The sequence below is a fragment of the Zonotrichia leucophrys genome, chromosome 12, assembly GCF_028769735.1.
Source record: "Zonotrichia leucophrys gambelii isolate GWCS_2022_RI chromosome 12, RI_Zleu_2.0, whole genome shotgun sequence".
NCBI classification, from domain to species: domain Eukaryota; kingdom Metazoa; phylum Chordata; class Aves; order Passeriformes; family Passerellidae; genus Zonotrichia; species Zonotrichia leucophrys.
The window spans coordinates 2,238,563-2,259,117 of record NC_088182.1 but is presented as its reverse complement, the minus strand read 5'-3'; the positions used below and the strand labels follow the sequence as shown (position 1 = coordinate 2,259,117).

General features: G+C 42.4%; 1 protein-coding gene across 2 annotated transcripts in view; it reads left to right on the top strand.

The window, feature by feature from the left end:
* CNTN6 (contactin 6) overlaps window positions 1-20,555 on the top strand; it is a 131,788-nt gene that overhangs the window by 66,828 nt on the left and 44,405 nt on the right. For both annotated transcript variants that reach the window (XM_064724073.1, XM_064724072.1), the window contains exons 5-7: window positions 2,836-2,931; window positions 10,994-11,197; window positions 13,259-13,361. In XM_064724073.1, coding sequence (XP_064580143.1) covers window positions 2,836-2,931; window positions 10,994-11,197; window positions 13,259-13,361 — 403 coding nt within the window. The remainder of the gene's footprint in view (window positions 1-2,835; window positions 2,932-10,993; window positions 11,198-13,258; window positions 13,362-20,555) is intronic.

Below are 20,555 nucleotides of genomic sequence, written 5' to 3'. Positions count from 1 at the left end.
CATAAAGGGATGGAAATCTCCTCTCCCTCACTGGAAAATCCGAGTTGCTTTGTATATCAAAGCTACAAACAGGCCATGAAAGAGGCCAAACTCCTGCCCACGGATTTTGAACCTCAAGGTTGGAAAGTGGAGGTTGAAAAGGCACAGCCAACTTCATCCCCACATGGTTTCAACTGAAAGGGAGAGGGCTATTGGGAAAAAAAATGGGAAAAAATTGGGAAAAAAGTGGGGAAAAATTGGGAAAAATTGGGAAAATGGGATATTGGGAAAAAAATTGTTCCCTGGGAGGGTGGGCAGGCCCTGGTACAGGTGCCCAGAGAAATTCTGGCTGCCCTGGATCCCTGGCAGTGCCCAAGACCAGGTTGGAATTGGGGCTGGAGCAGCCTGGGATGGTGGAAGCTGTCTCAGGGGTAGAGCTGGATGAGCTTCAAGGTCCCTCCCAACCCAAATCATTCCATGATTCCATTGTACAATCAAAAATAGTCCTGCTCCCTGCAAAACAGCAGATCCCTCAGAGATCTCATCCTCCTGCTTTTAATTATTCCAGTCAGGGACACTCGTCACGGTTTTAATGGAGAGACACGGACAGGTGACACAGCACCTAAAATGAGAGTAAAACTGATAACATGACATATTGTGTCATTAAACTAAAAATTGCTACTAGCAGCTCATTACTTTCCAAAATCTATTCCCATTTCAGAGCGAGGTATTACACAGTTAATTCTCAATTGTCAGGAAAACCTTTTCCTGCTGCTGCACTGTGCTTCCTTTATTTTTTCTCCCTCCTTTCTGGGATGTCTCATAACAACTGAAATTTTGTTCTCAGCAAAAAAATAAAAAATAGGGCTGATTTCCCACAGTGAAAAGGTTGGGAAGAATTACTTAGAGTGCACAGATTTTCCATACTGCCCCAGAGTTTTTGGGAGGGTGTTAACTCTATTTTTAAGTAGAAATTGCAATTTGTTTTGTATTACCAGCTGAAGGAACTGCAACCAATTTTGTTGTTGGTGCCTGAATCCTAAAAAAATCTGAATTTTTGCACCTTTCTAATATTAAAAAAAAAAAATTAATATAATAAATATGGAAATTTGAGGATCTTTTCCTCCCTTATCCCAGGGCACAAAGCCTCAGAGCAGGCACCCCAAGCAAATCTTGACAGGAATTCCAGGGACCATTTTTCCACACAAATATTTGGTGCTGGCCTTTTTCTTCTCAGAAAACAATTGCCAGGAAAGAAAGAAAATGTGGTAAAATTTCTCGGATGGAATTTTCAAAATGAGTAAATAAACCCACAAATTCAGACACTGGACTCTAATGAAGCCAAACTCTAATTAGTCATATTATGTCCGTCTACTATCTTGTCTTTTATATAGAATTAGAGGGTGAAATACAACTAAATAATTTTTTTTTTCTATTTTTCTTGGCCTTTCTTGTGTTTTTTCCCCCTTGGACTACCCAGAATCCAAGGCAGAGCTGTAGCCAGCAGGCAATTAAAAGAACATCAGAGTTTAAAACCCTTTCCCCGTGTATTGACAGGGCCCATCCATTGTGCTATGACAGCACGAGGAGGTGCTACAGGTGCTTAATTCAATCCAGCCCCCTCTGAGCAGACAATGTCTTCATAGGAGACCAATATCCAGGAGATGAAGAGGAGGAAAAGAAAAATTAACTGTGTAAAGTTCAGCTAAGGGGGAGAAAATTGATATATTGACATAAATAGCTGAGGCTGTACAGGTAGTAATCGTTATTGCTCTGACCAACGAGGGCTGTTTCTCTCTATTGAACTCTGGCTCAGGTTGGTGTTCAGCTGATGAAAAATGGAACAATTGTTTGAAACAAGAATCTGCAGCAAGGTAAATAAAATGAGCTTAGGGCAGGCAGTTTACAGCTCTGTGGTATAAAGAGGTTTAAGGGGAAGCTGATATTTATTGTATTGAAGCATATTTTGAATGAGTTTCGAGCAATCATTTCCCAAATGGCTCTAAGAAAATGGGAAGGGTTCTCATTAGGATGAGAACTGGATCAAAAAGTAAATAATCTTTTCTTTTAAAAGCACAGCTATTGTGTCATGTTTTGTAATTGAATTAACAGGAACCAAGCTGGTAATTCTTCAACATCTCAGTGAAACATGAGGAAGCAGCAGATTGAAAAATAGACATTAAGAGCCATAAAAATCACCTGTGGGAGATGGGCATGGACAGGAGATTTCCCACTGGAAGTCCTCTCTTCTCCCCTCTAAAACCAGTGCTAAAGCTCAAGGCAATCAAAACATATCCAAACACTGCAGCCAGTTTGGGCCAGCCCAGAATCTTAAAGAAAACAACATATTTTTATCATCATTTAAACCTACACTCTGTGGGAGTCCTGCTGATCTTTAATTATCACTTGTATATATAGAACACAGCTGTTCTCTATTTCTATGGAAAAGGAAACACAACAAAATACATTTTTTTTCCAACTCATGTAGATCCAGCCTGGCAAGTTCCAAAAAAATGATGCTGGAAAAGCAGTGGAATAATAGACTGGCTTTGCAAATAGAAATTGTAAACACAAATTCCCAAAGTTGCAGTAGAAATGCTGCAGGAATAAATATTTTGTGAATGCCAAAGGACTCAGTAATGGTTGGACTGCAGGAGCTGGGAGGTCTTTTCCAACCTCAATGATCCTGTAATTCCACAATATCAGGTTGGACAAGCTATTCTTGCATACAGTTTCTCCAGGAAATTAAATTCTGCTGTCCAATATGTGGCTGGTTTTGAGTTAATAAATTGGGATGCAGTTGGGAATAGCTCTGATGGACAATAACCAGGCCTTGTTTTCTCCTTCTCCCTCAAGACCTGGAAAACTTCGAGACGAGGCCGAGAAGCCCGGTGTCAGTGAGAGAGGGACAAGGAGTGGTCCTGCTCTGTGGAACTCCCCCCCACCATGGAGGTATATTTGCTCCTGCATCAATTACCTGGGTTTACAACAAATTTGGATTTTGTTTCTTCAAATGATGCTGGGTTAATGCTTTTTCAGGGCCCTTTTTTATTATTTTATTATTATTTCTATTATTATTTTGTGTTCTTTTAATTTTAATTTTATGATTTTATTGTTATTCATTATTTCCTATTATTTCCTTATTTCCTATTATTATATTATTATTTCATTATTATTCTATTCTATTTTTTAATTAATTAATTTATATTTATTCTTTTGTATTATTTTATTATTTATTATTATTTTAGGTTTATTATTTTTATTTTATTTATATTTATTATTTCCTATTATTTTATATTATTTTATTTATATTATTTTAGTTTTATTATTTCATTATTATTATTTATTATTATTATTTTATTTGTATTTTATTTGTATTTTATTTTTATTATTTAATTATTTTCATTATTTTATTATTATATCAGGGAGTAGTGATGTGTTAAGGAGCTGGAACAGAGGCTAAATGGAGTTAAGAGGAATAAAGTGGATATTTATTGCAGTGCCTTCAAAGGCCACACCCTGGCATTACCTGAGCCACAGCTGTGGCTCTGCCTGGATGGCTCCAAAATGGGGTTGGTCACAAGATCTCACATTTTTATAAGTTTTACTCCATTTGCCAACTGTCCAATTAATAGCTTCAAATGATGAAGTTTCATCCTCCTCGCTTGCTTGCCCTCCTCTTTTCCTGTTGTTTGTGCTTTGGGCCTGAAGTTTGAAGATTGTCCTTGAGTCTCCAGCTAGAACAGGATTGTTTTGTCCTCACCACCCTGTGGAAAGATCCCAGTAACACTTAATATAAAGCTAAAAGCTGCACACCAAAACAGAACAGAAAAACCTAAAACTCAAGGTATAAATGTGACCTGTCATTCCTTGGGCACGGCAAGGACAGCATGAAGACTCTCTGCTGACATTCCTGCTTATCCCAGGGCCTTGGGTCTCATGGAATGGCAGAAAATCAGCCCTCAGCATTTCCTCCTGCACCAAAACCACACCAGGTCTGCATGGAAAGGCTCCTTTCCCCTTTAGTGCTTGCTGCTCAGTGCCCTCCTTTGAATCCTGCATCGGACACATTGCATTTGTCTTGAAGGTTTGGGTTCTGCTCTTGAATCCCTGATTTTATCCCTGCCTGATAATGAGAGAATAATTTAGATTGGAAGGGGCTTCTGGAGAGGTGAGCTGCCTGGTTAAAGGAGGGCTTAGATCAGGTTTCAGTGCTTCAGATGGGGAATGAAAAGGAGTTTTCTGATTAATTATTTGGGGGTGCTCACCATAAGCCCCTGGAGATCTTCCTTTCTGGGTGGCGTAAATCCAGGTGAAAATTTTAAGCAAGTAAAGCAAACATTCATTAATAGAGGGGAAATATCAATGACAAAGTTACCAAATTGTCCTGTTCTGCCCTTAAAGAATGAGCAGCTCTAGGATGACTCCCTTCCTGCTTTTGGCAGCAGCGACCACACACCCACAGGAGCTGCAGTTTCCCATGTCCCGCTCCCAGCAATGCTCAATCCTTCTCAAAGCAGCAGTTATGAGCCAAACTCCCAGGAGAAGGTGAATAGTGATGTGGAAAGAGGAGGCAGCATTTCAGAGAGGGAGAAAAGCCCATCAATCACCAGCAGCCCCTCCAGTCCTAGGGAGAGGCAGTGTCAGCTCACTGGGTGTTTACAGCCATATGAAAGGAGGATATAATCAAGGAGATGAAGTGAAACAAGGTCCTTAAGGGCACGAGAGGCTTCAAAGAGTTCCTCAAATGCATCAGTGGGACAGGCAGAAAGACAACACATCCATCCTGCAGCCACTGAACTATCCATTTCCCTCCTGCTGCAGGGTAAAATTATGATTTGACAAATAGGAAGGAGGGGAGGAAAACATTCAGAACAAATAAATAGTTACCAGGTGAGCTCCCCCCAGATTAATTGAAGTGACAAAATGGTATCCACCAGCAAAGCCTTTCCCAGAGTGTTCCTGCAGCTGGGAGCTGCTGACCAGCCTGGAAAATCCATTCCCTGCAATAACAAGTCCCCAGAGAGCAGAGCCCGAGTCCTTTTGTCATCCCTAAACACTCTGCTCAGCATCCAGAATTATATACCATGGGGATGGAGTACGTGGTGCGAGCCATGACAAGTCAGAGACTATTTCAAGATGCTTGGGAAGTCATTTTTGCTGGAAAGGATTGTATATTTAGGTTTTTTTAATTGCAGCCCTTGCCTCCACCTCTCAATACCTACAGGAGGAAGGATTACAAACTGTGCTCCCAGCTCACATTACAAGAGCTGTGTGCAGCACTTTAAATGTGTCAGGAATTAGAGAGATGTCAAGGAATTTGGAAGATAAGCCCCAGCAGCAGGGAAAGAGTTGCCTTTCCTGTGATGTAATGACTTGAAGGAAGACAGGAACCCTCTGTACAGCAGTTGTTTGAAGCAGCTGCTATTAATATAGGAAATGTGAAATAGGAAGCACTGGGTAAAACCTCCTGCCAACCTCTGAAAGCCAGGATAACAATAGAAGAAGAGGAATAGAAATAATAGACTGGAAAACAAGGAGGGTTCATTAATTCAATTCCTCCCCTATAACATCAAGGAGATGGAATGAGAGCTGCAGAAGTGTTTCTACCACCCATGGTCTCCAGGGAAGTGTCTCACTTCTCTTTCTCACGTTGCCAAGTTTGTCTGGTCCTGCACCACAGCACTGGAGTCAAACCTCCTGCTCACAGGAAAACTCTGCAGAGCTCATCAGGACACCCAGCTGCTTATCAGACACCTAAAGTGTTGGTCCATGGTCAAAAATATTTAAAATATTTAAAGCTCAATTGGAATTAAACCTCATTTTCCAATAGAGGTGACAAGAAAAGATGTGCTGCTTCTTTTTTGTGTGCTGGTTTCTTAGCTGAGAGCACTGCTAACCTATTTTTGTACAAGAAAAATGAGTGATTCATTTAAATAGAGGACAAAAATATATTAGTCAGCTAGAAGCCAAAAACAAACAAACCTCACCAAGCAAACAAACAAATGTACAAAAAGGCTTCTCCAGCAGCTTTCACATCAGCTTTAAAGCATCTCAGAGAACAAAAAGAGAATTCCATATTGCTGTGAACTAATATTAGGACTTTCACGACTGATCAAACACAAGCATGAAATAAAAAAATACCCAACCAAGTTTATATCTTAGATCAAGTAGGACATTAAAAATTACAGTTAACAAACAAAAAAAAATCACAGCCTGTAATTAGTTTTTAAAGCAAGAGCAGGGCTGCCCCAGGTTACCTGACCCAGCCCAACCCCTTTATTCTTTATTCCCTCAGCCTGCCCCTCCTCACTAATTTATGTCTCTGGTTATTTATGAGGCTCATTTCCACACCTTGCACAGTTCAGCTCTGCCATCCCTCTGCTTGTTAGTGAGGCTCAGCAGGGCAGGGGGGACCAGGTGAGCTGGATTTCTCCCTCAACCTCATCCCAGCTCTGCCTTAAGTTCTTTAGGTCAGCCCTTTTCCCCTGTGTAATCAACATATAGCAATATTTTACTATATTGTAATATAGCAATATTTTACTCTATTGTAATATAGCAATATTTTACTCTATTGTAATATAGTAATGTTTTCCTGGTGAAAAAAAATAAATTGGTTTCTAGAGATCTCTGAGATAAGGAAAGGCATGGAGGGAGGAAGCTGGAAGAAGCTTTAATTTCTGCAGCTAAACACGAGCTTGACCTGCCTGTGCTTCAGAAGCTGCTGCCTAAATGGTAATACTTGACACAAGGCTATGGGGTGGACTGTTGTTCATTTATTTCCTCAGAAGTGAAGCGTGATCTAAAGGCTGTTTCCTCCGAGCTGGCTCCCTGCAGAGCTTTAAGGAAGTTGCTAATCTTGTTAGGAGCAGCAGGATCACTCTGCATTTGCATTTATTGGTGTGCAAGAGCTGCCAGGGCTGGGAGGGGGACGGAGGCTCTGGGCTTTCCTGAGTGCTGACATTGCTGTAGGGAGGATAAATAAACCCCAGAACACTCCTGAGGATGCTGGAGCCCCCTGTGGACCTGCTTGGGAGGGTAAAAATTCCCAATTCTCAGCCTGCAGGAGGCTGGGGAAGGAGGTGAAACGTGAAACTGGGTGTGTGCAGAGGATGGGAGGAGATGAGCTGAGAAAGGGCCTTTGATTTCTGCATTTCCTATTAAATGCTGCCCTTGATAAAGTGCAGGATCTGAAAGGGAGGGTTTGAAGTGTCTCTCCCTCTACAGAACCCAGTCATGGGCTGGGAGTGCCTTTCTCTCTGCTCCTGTGAATCTTCAATCCCCCTCCCTGAGCCCAGCCTGAGCAGCAGCACTGGTTTGGGTTTGCTCGGGCTGAGGGAAGCACTGGAATGTTCAATCCCCCCAGATCTGTCTATCAGGAATGATTATCAGCTCATTCCCAGCCGAGCTCTGCAGGGAAACTCTCAGGGCTGGCAGAGGTGGGAGATGCTCTCCAGCCTGGCCAAGCTCAGGAATTGCCCACCTGGAGGAGAAGGTGGATTAACCAGATTTTGGGGTCTCTGGGGTGAGAAGAGACACTGACACCACAAATTAAAAAAAAAAGAAACCCAAATAAACACACCCTAACATTGCAGCACTATAAAATAACTCCTGCTCTGCCATAAAAGTGAGAGCAAAGCACCTTTTCTCCATTTTTTGGCTCACTCAGTGGATCTGCTCATCTAGTTTACTCCAAGTGGCCCAAAATGAAAGATTTTATAACACAGTTCTGGATTTTTTACTGTATTACCTGTTGCTGTAGTAACTTTCCAAGAAAAGATCCTGAGTAAGGGAGTAGGTTGTTGGTATAATGCCTTTAAAGCATGAAAAAAAAGAGTTCAATCTCCAAAGTTTGGCTCCTTCCTCTTGAGATTTCATCCAACTCCCACTGAAGTCAATTAAAATTAGGGTTTCTACAGAGTTTAGTGGAGCTGAATTAGGCTCTAGGCAAGGATGGCCTGCAGATGGGTGAGGATGAACCTGCAGCTAGGAGAGGGGGAGTGTTTCTATCCCTCATACTGGGGGAAAAAGGATTTAAATATGACTAAGAGGGGCCTGTGCTTGTTCCCATTAATGGAAAAATTCATCAATAGTCCCTGAAGCAATGGTGGGGAGCAGGCAGGGAGAATCTTCAGAAAATGAAGTCAGCTGGAGCCCCCTGAGAACAGAAATCAGGACAGAAAAGGTCTGGTTCTCTTTTATCGATTAATTAATTCACAGATTGACCTCCTGAAGAATGTCTGTGTTGCACAAAGTTGGCATTAATAGAGTTTTATTTTATTCCATCTTGCACAGAGAATTCAGCTGCATCACCTGCTCCCATGGCTGGTTTTGGTTCCATGCCATAAAATATTTTAAAGGTCCTTCCTGAGAATCCTTTTGGAGTCTTGGCAGGTACAGGGATGCCCTTAGAGGGGGTCAGGGCTTTCTTCACTCTGTAATTGCCACCACCAGAATTTGGCAGAGAAATTCCAAACTGCTTTTCCCTATTACTCATTCTTAAAATTATTCCCAGATTCTCTTGTTTAAGCTATCCTGGCATGGAAATCTGGGCATCCAAAGGTCAGGTCCAAGCACTCAGAGTGGTTTTATTTTCCAGAGGTGCTTTAGTGCAGGTCTGAGTAAGGAGGAAGGCAAGAATTCCATTTGGCAGGAAAACACATTGGGGTACCAGCCCTCAGTGCTTTGGGAAATCTGGGGAGAAGGCAGATCCAAGGGATTTCTTCCACAGAAATGTGGACAACATTTAATTTAACACAGCTTAAAATATTTACCTGCAAATCTTCAGCGTTTTCTGTACAGTCCCCGTCTTGCAGCTTAGAGACCTTCAAAAAAAAATGAGCTGAAATCAGAATTTTGCACACTTTGGTCTGCTTGCCCAGACAGTCTGCAGTCAGCAAAAACCTGTTCCTGAGACAGGGAAACAGTCTGTGTGTCTCTGCAAGACTGCTGCATCCCTTATTTCTGATCCTGCAGGAAAACCCTCCCACCTCCAGATTTCCTTCAATAAATAGATGCTTTAAGGCACCTCAAAGTCCAAGGGCAGGTAAATATGCAAAAGTGGGGCTTTGATCCTGTGGGTGAGCACGTGGACCTGCACACGCTGAGGATGAATTGCTGCATCTCCCAGGTTTACTGCAGAGCACGGCCAAGTTTCGCATTATCTGCAGGAAAAGGGAGCCCGTTGCAGGATTTAGCCAAGTATAGAAAGTGTCATTGATTGCTCCCTGGAGATGCATCATTTCTAATGAGAGTCCTAAAATGCTGGAAGCTGATAACATAAAACTCCACAAAACTACTGGAGTTTGCAGACTTATTACCATACTGCTCCCAAGCTGGAGCTGAGGGGGGGAAAGCAACGTAAATAATCTTTTTGGAATGGGGTTGTTGATGGGGGAAATGTGTAAAAATGAAGCTGTTGGCAGAACACTGTTAGCTTATGAATTATGCATTTAATTAAGAGGAGCTAAACTGGTAGATTTGGAAAGTTGTGATTTACTGTGGCTTGTAAAAGGCAGGGTTTGAGCCCTGCTCCTGCTGTTGGGTGCAGAGCAGCTGCACAGAGGGGCTGCCAGGACACCCTGGGCCACCCCACACTGGGGGACCAGCTCTGAACCTGATCCTCATTGCCCAAAAAACTTTCCCAAAACAGGGAATGGTAAACTCACAAGAATGCCTGCTTTTCCAGGATGGGCTAGCCAAATAAATCAGTTTCAAGTTTCCTGGTCTTATAGATGTACATTATAAAGATTTGCATTGTGGAGCACCATGTGGGAAAAGGGGGCAGAAAAGAGCAGGAAGTGAGAATGGGGCAAGAAGTATGGAAGATAAGGGGATGTTCTTACAAATGGGCCATAGGATCAAATTTTAATTTGTCTCCAAAATACTTTTGTGCAGCTCAGCTCATCCCTCCATGAAAATCCAGTGCTCAAGCTCCATGTAACCAGTTTAATTTTTCCATACTGAGAGTGAAGAAAGGAGCTGTAGCACCAAGCAGTAATTTGCCCTCTGGATTTTCTGAGGGAAAGCGCCATAAACAGAAATTATTCACTAAAGCAGCTTTCCCACACCATCGCAGCACCACCATTCCTGCTTAGGAGCAGGCTAGGCAGGGAAATGAGAAGTAGCAGGGGACAGAAACTGCTGTGACCTCCTGAAGTGGCTTGAAATGAGCTGAAAACTCGAGCAATGCTTACCTGGCTATTGTGAAATTCAGGGTCACCAGCAAAGGAAGGAATGATGAGGAGGACTGCATCTTATCAGAAGGCTAATTTATTATACTATATATTATACTATTATATTATTATACTATATATAATATAGTATAAGAGATTATACTATATATTATATAGTATAATATATAATAGTATAATATATAGTATATAAATATATATATTTATATACTATATATTATGTATTTATAGTTTTATTATTAAATAATTATTCATTATATATTTTATTATTAAATTCTTAATTACTATATATTTAAATAATATATATTATTTATTATATAAATAATAATAGTAGTAGTAGTACTATTTATTATACTATATTATATTAAAGAATACTATACTAAAGAATACAGAAAGGATACTTACTGAATGCTAAAAAGATAATAAATATAGAATATTTTAAATATATAAATAAAGATAATAATGAAAAGTCCTGACTCTTTCCAGAGTCCCAGCACAGCTTGGCCCTGATTGGCCAATGAGTGAAAAAAACTCACAGCAGAATCCAATGGAACAATCACCTGTGGGTAAACAATCTCCAAACACATTCCAAAGCAGCACAACACAGGAGAAGCAAATGAGATAAGAATTGTTTTCCTTTTCTCTGAGGCCTCTCTCGCTGCCTTTCAGCTTCCCAGGAGAAAAACCCTGGGTGAAGGGATCACGTTCAGAGAATGTGGATGCCACACCTGGCTAATTTGTGCCTCCCCAGTGGTTTTCTCTCATTCTCCCCACCAGTTGTGCTGGGAAGGGATGTGTGATGCATGTCTGGTGTTTTCCAGCCTTGTCCTACACGTGGATCTTCAACAACACCACCCTGGATCTTGGGGCAGACAGCCGGCGCTTCGTTTCCCAGGCCACAGGAAACCTGTACCTGGCCAAGGTGGAGCCCTGGGACGTTGGCAATTACACCTGTGCCGTGAGCAGTGCCGAGGCTCAGCGCCAGGTGTGGGGCGCCCCCACTGCCCTCAGCCTCAGGGGCGATGGTGAGTGCACAGAGGGGCTGGGCGGCCTCAAAACCCAACAGATCCTGCCCCAGATGGGGGGAGTTCATCCCCATGGAGGGAAAACTGCCCCAGTGAAGGTTCTGCAGCAGGACATGGCCCCACGGTGATGACGGCTTTTTGGGATTACCTGAAACAGAGGCCAGACTGAATTAAGGCAATAAAAAGCTGTTCTATTAATTGAAACTGTTCTATTTATTGAAGGGCTTCAGGTACATTTAGGGCAGACAAAGCCCCTTGGGGCTACACCCAAAAAATGGATGATAGATCATTGGTTTTCACACTTTTATGAGTTTGGCCCATTTGCATATTGGGGGTGAATCTTCCAATTCCAGCTTCAGGTAATGAAGTCATTGACCCCAAGTTTGCTGCCCCCAACTCACTTTTGTTCCCATCTCTGGGCCTGAGGCAGTGAGGTGTCCTTGATTGCCAGGCCTGGAGAGGAATTGTTGTGTCTGCCCCAAATGGGAAAGCAGCAGCTCACACTGAGTTTGGAGTTACACACTGAAGAATTACAGAATTACAAATAGATGGAAAATAGAAAAGCTGAAATCCTGAGGCATCAGTGACATTTGAGCTATCAGGGATGAGATGAACACACAAAGAAAGTTCTCAATGCCCCTGAACAACAAGAGAATGTCACATGGCACGTTAATATTTCCCACCTCATGCCCATGCTGAGGTTTAAATCCAACAAATCTTTCTAAATTTGTCATCTAAGTATAGCTCAAATATCAAATCCAGACAGCTGCCTCGAGTTGCCGAGGTGAGAAACTCCCCTGCACACGTACCAATGCCTTCCTGGCAACATTTGTAATTAAATGTTCATGGGGAGAAATACAGACCTGGAAATCTGTACACAAAGTTTGTTTTGGGAGTTTGCCCACCTAAGTTTCAATATACTCGTGCTGTTTGCAAAGCAGTGGCAACAATCAGTGACAAAAGTCTGTGCAGATTTGGATTTGGAGGATAAACAAAACTCAGCTGTGCATTATGGAATAATAAATAAATAAATAAAGCATGGAATAATGCTGTCACTGCGAGGCTCTGCTGTTCAGTAACATCAGCAGATCACACAAAGCAAAGCTGCACTTCCTCAGCTCCAAAGTTAATAATTTGGCACAAACTCTGATTGCAGATGCTTAAGATCTTTTCTGATTCTTTTTTCCTTTTCATCACTATTCCTTTTCTCAGATTCCTTCTATCAGCCCCTTTCTCCTCTCCCATTCTCTCTGCTGGCCTCTGGATTGGCTCCAATGCTGGCAGCCTCTGAGGCAGCAGTGGAAGTTGAATGTACAATATTATGCAGATGCCTGTTAAATATAAAACAAGAATTGGTTCATTTCCTGTGTGGGATCTGGGCAAAGACACTGCAGGAAAATACCTGATTTATGTTCATCCCTGCAGCTGGAATGAGTTTCACTGTGAGACACATAAAAGATACTGCAGAAGTTCAGCTAAAAGTTTAGTTTCCTAAATCCATCCCAAACCTGCTGCAAAATTAAATGCCCTAAATTAATACTGGATTATCTGTGATTTATCAGATGTTCAGCCAGATTTTCAAATATGATAATTCCATCTAATTACATCAGCCTTCCTGAAGTCTGCAACTTACATTTGGATAGTTTAAAGACATTTTAAGAGTTTTGCAAGCAGTTTGAACGTGGGATTTTCTAATTTTTTTGCAGATAGAGTCAATGCAGTGTCCTGAGATTGACTAGTGGCAAAACTGTTGCTTGATAAGAGGTGTGAACCCAAAATTATCCCAAAAACCTTGATGCTCAGCAGACTTGGAATGTAAAACTTGCATAAAGTCACACTCTTCAACTCCTAAATGCAGGGAAGAGATTTCTCTCCTAGATGGAGAGATTTCACAGAGTTTTCAGCAGAGGGCTGAACCCCACCCAGGAGGTTAAACCTGCTCCATCACGGGTGGAACATGAGGCTCTGAAGAGATTCATGGCACCCTCCCTCTCACCCTGCAGCTGTGTTGCACGAGAAGGTCTGGGCTCAGCTGCAGTGAGCTGTTTTGATGTTCCACAGGTGTGATGGGGGAGTACGAGCCAAAGATTGAGGTGCGTTTTCCAGAAACGACCTACGCCGCCAAGGGCTCCTCTGCCAGACTGGAGTGCTTCGCCCTGGGAAAGTAAGAGCTTTGTTTTTGTTCAGTCTGGGGTTTAACACTGCTCCTGTCACGTTAGAATTATTCTGGTCAGAATGAGATTTGGGAATCTTGTGGGTTTTTAACCTTGCTTTGATTGGGCCATGTGCTCCCAAGGAAATGAGAGAGAGCACTGTGCTATGACTGAGGCTCACGTGGGTGCAGGGGGAGGGAAAGTGGGAAGAGGAGGGAAAACTGGAACAAAGATTTTCTTTCCTGAGAGTAGTTTTGACTCTGAGATGAGACCTGACTCCAGGCGACAGCACTCGGTGTAACTGCACCCTCACCCCCTGATAGATATCACAAAAGGAATGGCTTTTTGCTTGTGTGGCATCATGGAATCACAGACTGCTCTGGGCTGGAAGGGACCTTAAAGCTCATCCAGTTCATCGAATTTCAACCCCCTGCCCTCAGCAAGAACATCCTCCATTATCCCAGGTTGCTCCAAGCCCTGTCCAGCCTGGCCTTGAGCACTGCCAGGGATCCAGGGGCAGCCACAGCTGCTCTGGGCACCTGTGCCAGGGCCTGCCCACCCTCACAGCCAAGAATTCCTTCCCAATATCCCATATAAACCTGCCCTTCTTCAATTTAAACCCATTCCCCCCTGTCCCATCACTCCATCCCCTGTCAATTGTCTCTCTCGAGGTTTCCTGCAGCCCCTTCAGGCCCTGCAGGGCCACCCTGAGCTCACCCAAAGCTTCTCCTGTGCAGGTGAGCAATGCCAGCTGTGCCAGCCTTTCCTGCCAGCAGAGCTGCTCCATCCCTGGCATCATCCTGGAGCCTCCTCTGGGCTCTCTCATTGCTAAAAATCAAACGTGGGGAATCAGGTTATATTTGAAGAGTGTGGGGGGACGGATCTCCTGACCCTCCTGTCTCCAAAGCAATGCTGAGGAGCCCTGGGAAGACCCAGCAGCAGCCCTTCCTTCCAAAAGTCCATTTTCCTGCATTTTTCTGTGTTTTCTTGCACTGCTGTGCCTGTTCCCAGCTGCTCTGGTGGCTCAGGCAGCTGCTCTGCATTCAGGGAGCAGCTGGGGGACTGAATCACTGTAACCAGCCCACAAACCCCAGTCTTTCCACTGAGCATCGTTGGAAAAGCCCAAATAACCCTGAGATTGTTGACCTCTATTTAGTTTAAGTTCACTTTGACAATCCATTTTAAGGCTGTAAGCTTTTAAAGTGTTTAGAGCTTTCCCAGAGGTTAAAAGCCTGACTTGCAGACAGCACAAATTAATCAAATGTTCCTCTGGAACCCAGGCTGGCAAGTAGAAAAATAAAGCAAATAAAAAGTTAATAAGATTGAAATGGCCTTGCCTTTCAGATGAGATTTCTACACAAACTAATACTAGAGATAATTTTTATTAAAGGTATATGGACTTTTTTTGGCTCAAAAGCAGTAGCAGACTTTAGCACACTTAGACTAAAGCTGATTTTCTTTCCCAAATTCTGTCAAGCTACTTCTCTTTAAATACCTCCTTAATTGTGTGTTAGTCCGTGCAGGCTCTACATTTCAAGTTGTCATTTCTTATTTCCATCTGTTGCATGGAAAGCATTGAACAATGCTGGAGAAAAAGCCAGGAAATGAGATGTACAAAGCACTGACATCTTAGTGAAGGGGTAAAGATGGGTCATGTTAATGTGATGAACAGATTTTGCCATTTTAAGAACATCTTAAGGAGAAAAAAGGGGACTAAGAGGACATATGGATAATGAGATCCCTCAGGGAGACCCTTCTATGCGGCGCTTAGGAATGCCTGAGAGGGTTAATGCAGATTTAATGTAGATTTTCTTCTTCATGTGCAGCTGAAAGCAGTGCTGCCAGACCTCCCTGGAGTTATCCTGCCTAAATACCAGGGATCCATGGCCAAAATCCACTTTCCACACACTCTGGTGTCACAGTGCTGATGTGCACCCCGTGTTGGAGGTGCTGCTTGGGAGCAGAGGCCTTGGGTGCTGACACTGGAGAATTTCTCACTATTTCTCCTCTTAAATTTTATTTTTAGGAGTTCAATGTCTCGTACAGAACTGCACAGGTTTCACTCTGTGTGGTTTTTTTCTCCCTAAACAGAGCCTTCAACCACCTTTTCACCAACATGTCCAGCAGTGCAAAAGCTTTATTTCAGAGCTGGCACTTAGATGTGAATAAAGCAAGCAAAACAGATTGCAGGTGAAACACTCTTAACTTATTAGATAAGGCCAGATTTCTAGAGGTATGCGGGTGATTAGTGGCATTGTGAAAAGCTGGAAGTTTCCTGCCTCCAACCGCTTACAATTGCAGGCAGAGCCATCTAAATGCAGCAGCACCTTCAGATTCCCAAATTCCACTAAAACCCTGGCCCCTGCTATTGTCTGTTTATGTTAAAATCAATTCAGCCCAGCATTTGTTGAGCTGCACCTCTGATCTGCCACGAGCACCGGTGGTTATTATCTCGCTCAGGTTTCAGAACTGCTTTCCCATTATCCATAATTTTCTATATTCACACTGTTAGGCCGCTGGCTCCGACAATGCTGCGGCTGCTGCTGCCTGGGCACTGTGAATAACAGAAATCTTTCATGCTGAAGGCAGATCATAGGCAGCCCGCTGGGGTTTTGGGCTGCAGAAGTCTTAAATGAAAGTAGTTTTGTGGTATTTAGAGAAATAGCGTCTCTTTTTCTGCGTGGAACAGCAAATCACACCAATTGGGCCTGGCTCAAAAGGCTCTTCCACAGTTCAGGTGCAGCCAGGAGAGGCCAGGCTCTTGGCTGAGTTTAAAACTTGGTTTAAAACATCTCAGAAATGCCTTTTTTAATGTGGGGGAGCTGAAAGTCACCCAAATGTGCTCCTGAGGGGCACCCTGGGGTAGGTGCATTCCACATGGATCTGTTGCAAAGCTCTTTTTGCACTTCACATTAAAATATCACTAAGGATTTTTACAAATCATCTACCAGCCCTGGAAGTTCTTCTTGTTTTGAGGAAAATAAGGGGTTAAATAAAGATTTCTCCCTGCAAAGAGGGTTTGGAGGGATGGATCCCAAATGGACAAAGGATCTCAGGCCAGTCCTTGACTTTGAACCTTCTTTTATAGAGCAGACACCACAAATAGAAGATTTGGAAAAGCAAATTAGTGCTCACTCCGATGGGATTATAAAATAAAGTGCAGCTCTCTGATGAATCTAAACAGGCAAAAAACTGCACCTTGCACTTAATCCTTTGAAAGAGGGAAAACTGAAATATGAAATAGTGGCTCCACTATTTCAAATCCTGCAGCTTGTGGCAGTTTAATAGAAGAGATGAGACTTTGTGTTCTGCACCAATATTCATTACAATGACAGTGTTTAATATTATGCCAGGATTAAAAGTCCTGGTTTGGATCAAGCTCTATTAATCATGCCATATATCCAAATTATTGCTCCCTGTCTTTCAGGGGATTGAGCACCATGGAAAGAATTATGTTCAGTTGAGTTACACTGTGCTGCTTTCTGTAGATTTCTCTCAAAATAACTTTTTTTTTCTTGTTGGATAAATAAGAATAGTCCCTGGAATGAAAAAAGGCAAAGTAGTTTCCATGTCTGGTGCACGTATTTATTAAACTCTGTCTGTGGTTTATATTTTTCTTCATTCCCTTCTCAAAGAAAAGGAAATAATCAGTTCACAATCCCTGCAGATGGGCTGTTGCCAGCTGAGGTTGTAAAAAGCATATGTGAATAACATAAAACAAGATTTCTTTCAACCCCAGAATATTCATTTTTCATGGGAAGTTCCCACCTATTCCTCTAAACGTATTCACAGAAGGGTTTTTTTCTAGCAGCTCTTGGAATAAGTAGATAATCACACAGCTCCAAGGGGGTTCCAAATAACCATTTTTACTAAATTTACATAAAAATCCCAGGCTTCACCTCTGGTATATTCTCAAACTGTTCATGTAGGAGGCTTTAAAAGGGTCAGTTATGGGAAATCCCAGATATGGGGATGACTTTGGGCTCCACAAGTGAAGTTTCCAGTTTCTTTTTTCCATTTCTGACCAAAGCAAGGCCTGGGTTTGTCCTTCCAGGGCTGAGCAGATCCCCTCTCACACAGCTCAGGCTGTGCCTCCAGGAGAGTGGCTTCAGAAAACGGCTGTTTCCAGGTAATCCATCAGGAGGATCCAAAATTAAATGCTTTAATTATGGCGCTCCTCAGATCCTAATTCTCCCCGGTGTCAGCAGTGATGCGCCTTTCAAAGCTCAGCTCGGGCTCATTTGTCTAACGAACCACGGGCTTCATTATCCCAAATGCAGATTGAATTTCCCTTTGAAGGGCCCCCAGATGCACAGGACAAAAGATGAGGCACGGTCCCAATGCATCATCTCTGCTGAAAAAGGTGAAACCTCCCTCGTGGTGTGGGTTCTAATTCTGCAGACAAATTAATTTCGCGTTCGCTGTGACAAGAACTTGTCACCAACCACAAAATATTTTCCATCTCCTTTTCTTTCCCAGTTAGTAACTTATGGTTTTGTGATTCTGCTGCCTGTATGGTGGAATATAAATTAAATTAGTGCTCCTGGATGCTCTGAAGGTTTCAAATAAACTGCAGATTTATGTACTAAGACACTCTCATATTTATGCACTGTTTTCTTATTTACTCAGGAGAAAGCCAGACTTTGTGTATGAAGTGTAATAAATTTGGGAAGTGCACTCATTGTTTCTTCATGTACTCCAAAACTTTTTAGGCCCAAGCAGTTATTATTTTTAATCTGGTTATTGGAAGGGACTGAAGGACAGAAGGACAATGAGGGGCAGGGCCACCCCAAAGCTGCAAGGGCTGAAGCAATGACAGGTCCTGGCCTTCCAAGGAATATGAACATGCAAAACAATCCCACGAAAACTCACAAGGCTGAATTAGGTTTTATACACAATTACCTCCTTCTAAATGAATGATTTACTCCTTAAAGCATCAATTTCTAAATAGATTATTTAGAAAACCAAAACCAAATTTAATCAAACTGGTTTTATTTTTTTTAACCTTGAAAGGTTTCACATTGCCTAAGTAAGAGTTGCTATTAAGAGATTTGGTTATAAAGGTGGAAACTAGCAGCAGAAAAAAGTGGAACCAGCCAAAAAACCATTATTTTCTGCAAAATACAGCAATTGAAGATGCTGGTAATTCTGTAGCAGTGAGGTATCGATGCAGAAATGCAGATATTCTCTAGGAAGGTCCATCCCATGCATTGGCTGAGTTATGGACCCTGCCAGACTCTGCTCCTTTACCTGTAGCTCAGGTGGAGCTGCTGCCCTGACCCAGGAATTGCCCCTCCTGATGAATCCAGGCTGCCTGGCAGGAGAACCAAGTGCAGATAACGATTTATTGCCTTGAAACACAGCAAAGCTGATGAGCTCTGAGGTTTCTCTGTCCTCCTGCTCAGCTGACATCAGGAGTGAGTGTCAAACACCCTCGTGTTCGGCCAAAAATGAGCTGAGCTCGCCTTGAGACATCCCCAAGGACGTGATTAAAAGTCTGTGGAGTGGAGAAGGAGATCAGGGGAGCATCTCCTGCTCAAACCTTGGCCAAGCCGACAGAAGGAGCCTTTTCCCACCCAGCACTGCCTCTGGCCTTGGTGTCAGCACAGAATTCCCTCGCTCACCAACAACCAGAGCTGAGAGAAAACAAATGGCTGAGAGAATGGGAAATATGGAGATGAAGCTCTTTCAGGTGGCAGAACGCATCTAATTATTGGGTTTTTTTCCTCCCATACGGCTGCTGGTTCCCTTTAATCTCTTTGTTATAAAAAAAAAACAAAATTAAATCCAGAAGAGACGCCTTTAAAGCAAGCAGTTAAACGCTCCTGGCATTCTGCAGGCTGCTGCTGCTGCTGCACAGTTGCTGCTCCCCAAGTGCTGAATATGCAGGAGGATTTGGAGAGGCAGCCGTGCTCTCCTTGCTGTGGATCAGTCCCAGCCAGGCTGGGAAGCTCCCCTGGCTGTTTTCCTGCCTGGAGCACAGCAGACATGAGCCAGGCTGGGGCTGCACCAGAGCTGTGCTCCTTTTAAACAGCCAAAACTACCTTGCTTTATAACAACTGAATAAATAACTGGATAAATAACTCAATAAATAACTGAAACTAACGTGCTGTAGAGAAATCCTGCAGGAGGAAAGAAGGCTCGAGGGAAACCTTGCTGTTCTCTAAAAACACCTGAAGGGAGCCTGAGCCAGGTGGGGATGGGCTCTTCTGCCATCCAGCTGCACCAGGAGTGGTTTGGGGTGGATTTTTAGAAAAATTGGTTCATTGGAAAAGCAACACTGAAATTCTGGAGTCACCAGCCATGGAAGGCTTCAAACCATGAGCAGATGTGGCACCTCCTGATTAGAGAGTGGGTGGAAGGTTGGACTTGATCTTGGAGGTCTGTGGTGTTGTGAGGTCCCCAGGATGTGATGAGAGATGCCTTAAGGGCTTATAAGTCCATCTCTTTTAAAGGTCATCTTGACAAGGATGTACATTTCCAGAAAAGCCTATCTGATCCCCCTGCCAGCTGAAAGCCCCTGTGGATGTGTAGATGTTTGCTGGTAAGAATGTGTAGGTGTATGGCAAATTTCCTACATGGCATATCTGGATCAGGTCTAACAGTAATAATTTTATAGACTTTGAAAAAAAATAATTAAAAGACATTTTGTAAAGTAATAGAGTAAAAATGCCTTCAAAGTTTAAAAACAACATAAATATTAATTGAAATGATTTTGTATTGTGTGCCCCTAGCCTGTGCTACGAACTTGAATGCAAAAGAATTATGAAAAAATAAACGGCTTAGGCAATTGCCAAAATGAAATGAAAATGTGTAACTGAACTCCATGTTCTCAGAAGGCTGATATTTATATTATATTATATTATATTATATTATATTATATTATATTATATTATATTATATTATATTATATTATATTATATTATATTATATTATATTATATTATATTATATTATATTATATTATATGCTAAAACTATACCAAACTATAGAGAAAGGACACATCAGAAGGCTAAACAAGAATGTGATAATGAAAGTTTGACTGACTCATTCTGACACAGCTGATGGTGATTGGTCATTAATTAAAAACAATTCACATGGGACCAATCAAAGATGCACCTGTTGGTAAATGATCTCCAGGCCACATCCCAAGCAATCAGATAATTATTGTTTACATTTCTTTTCTGAGGCTTCTCAGGAGAAAGA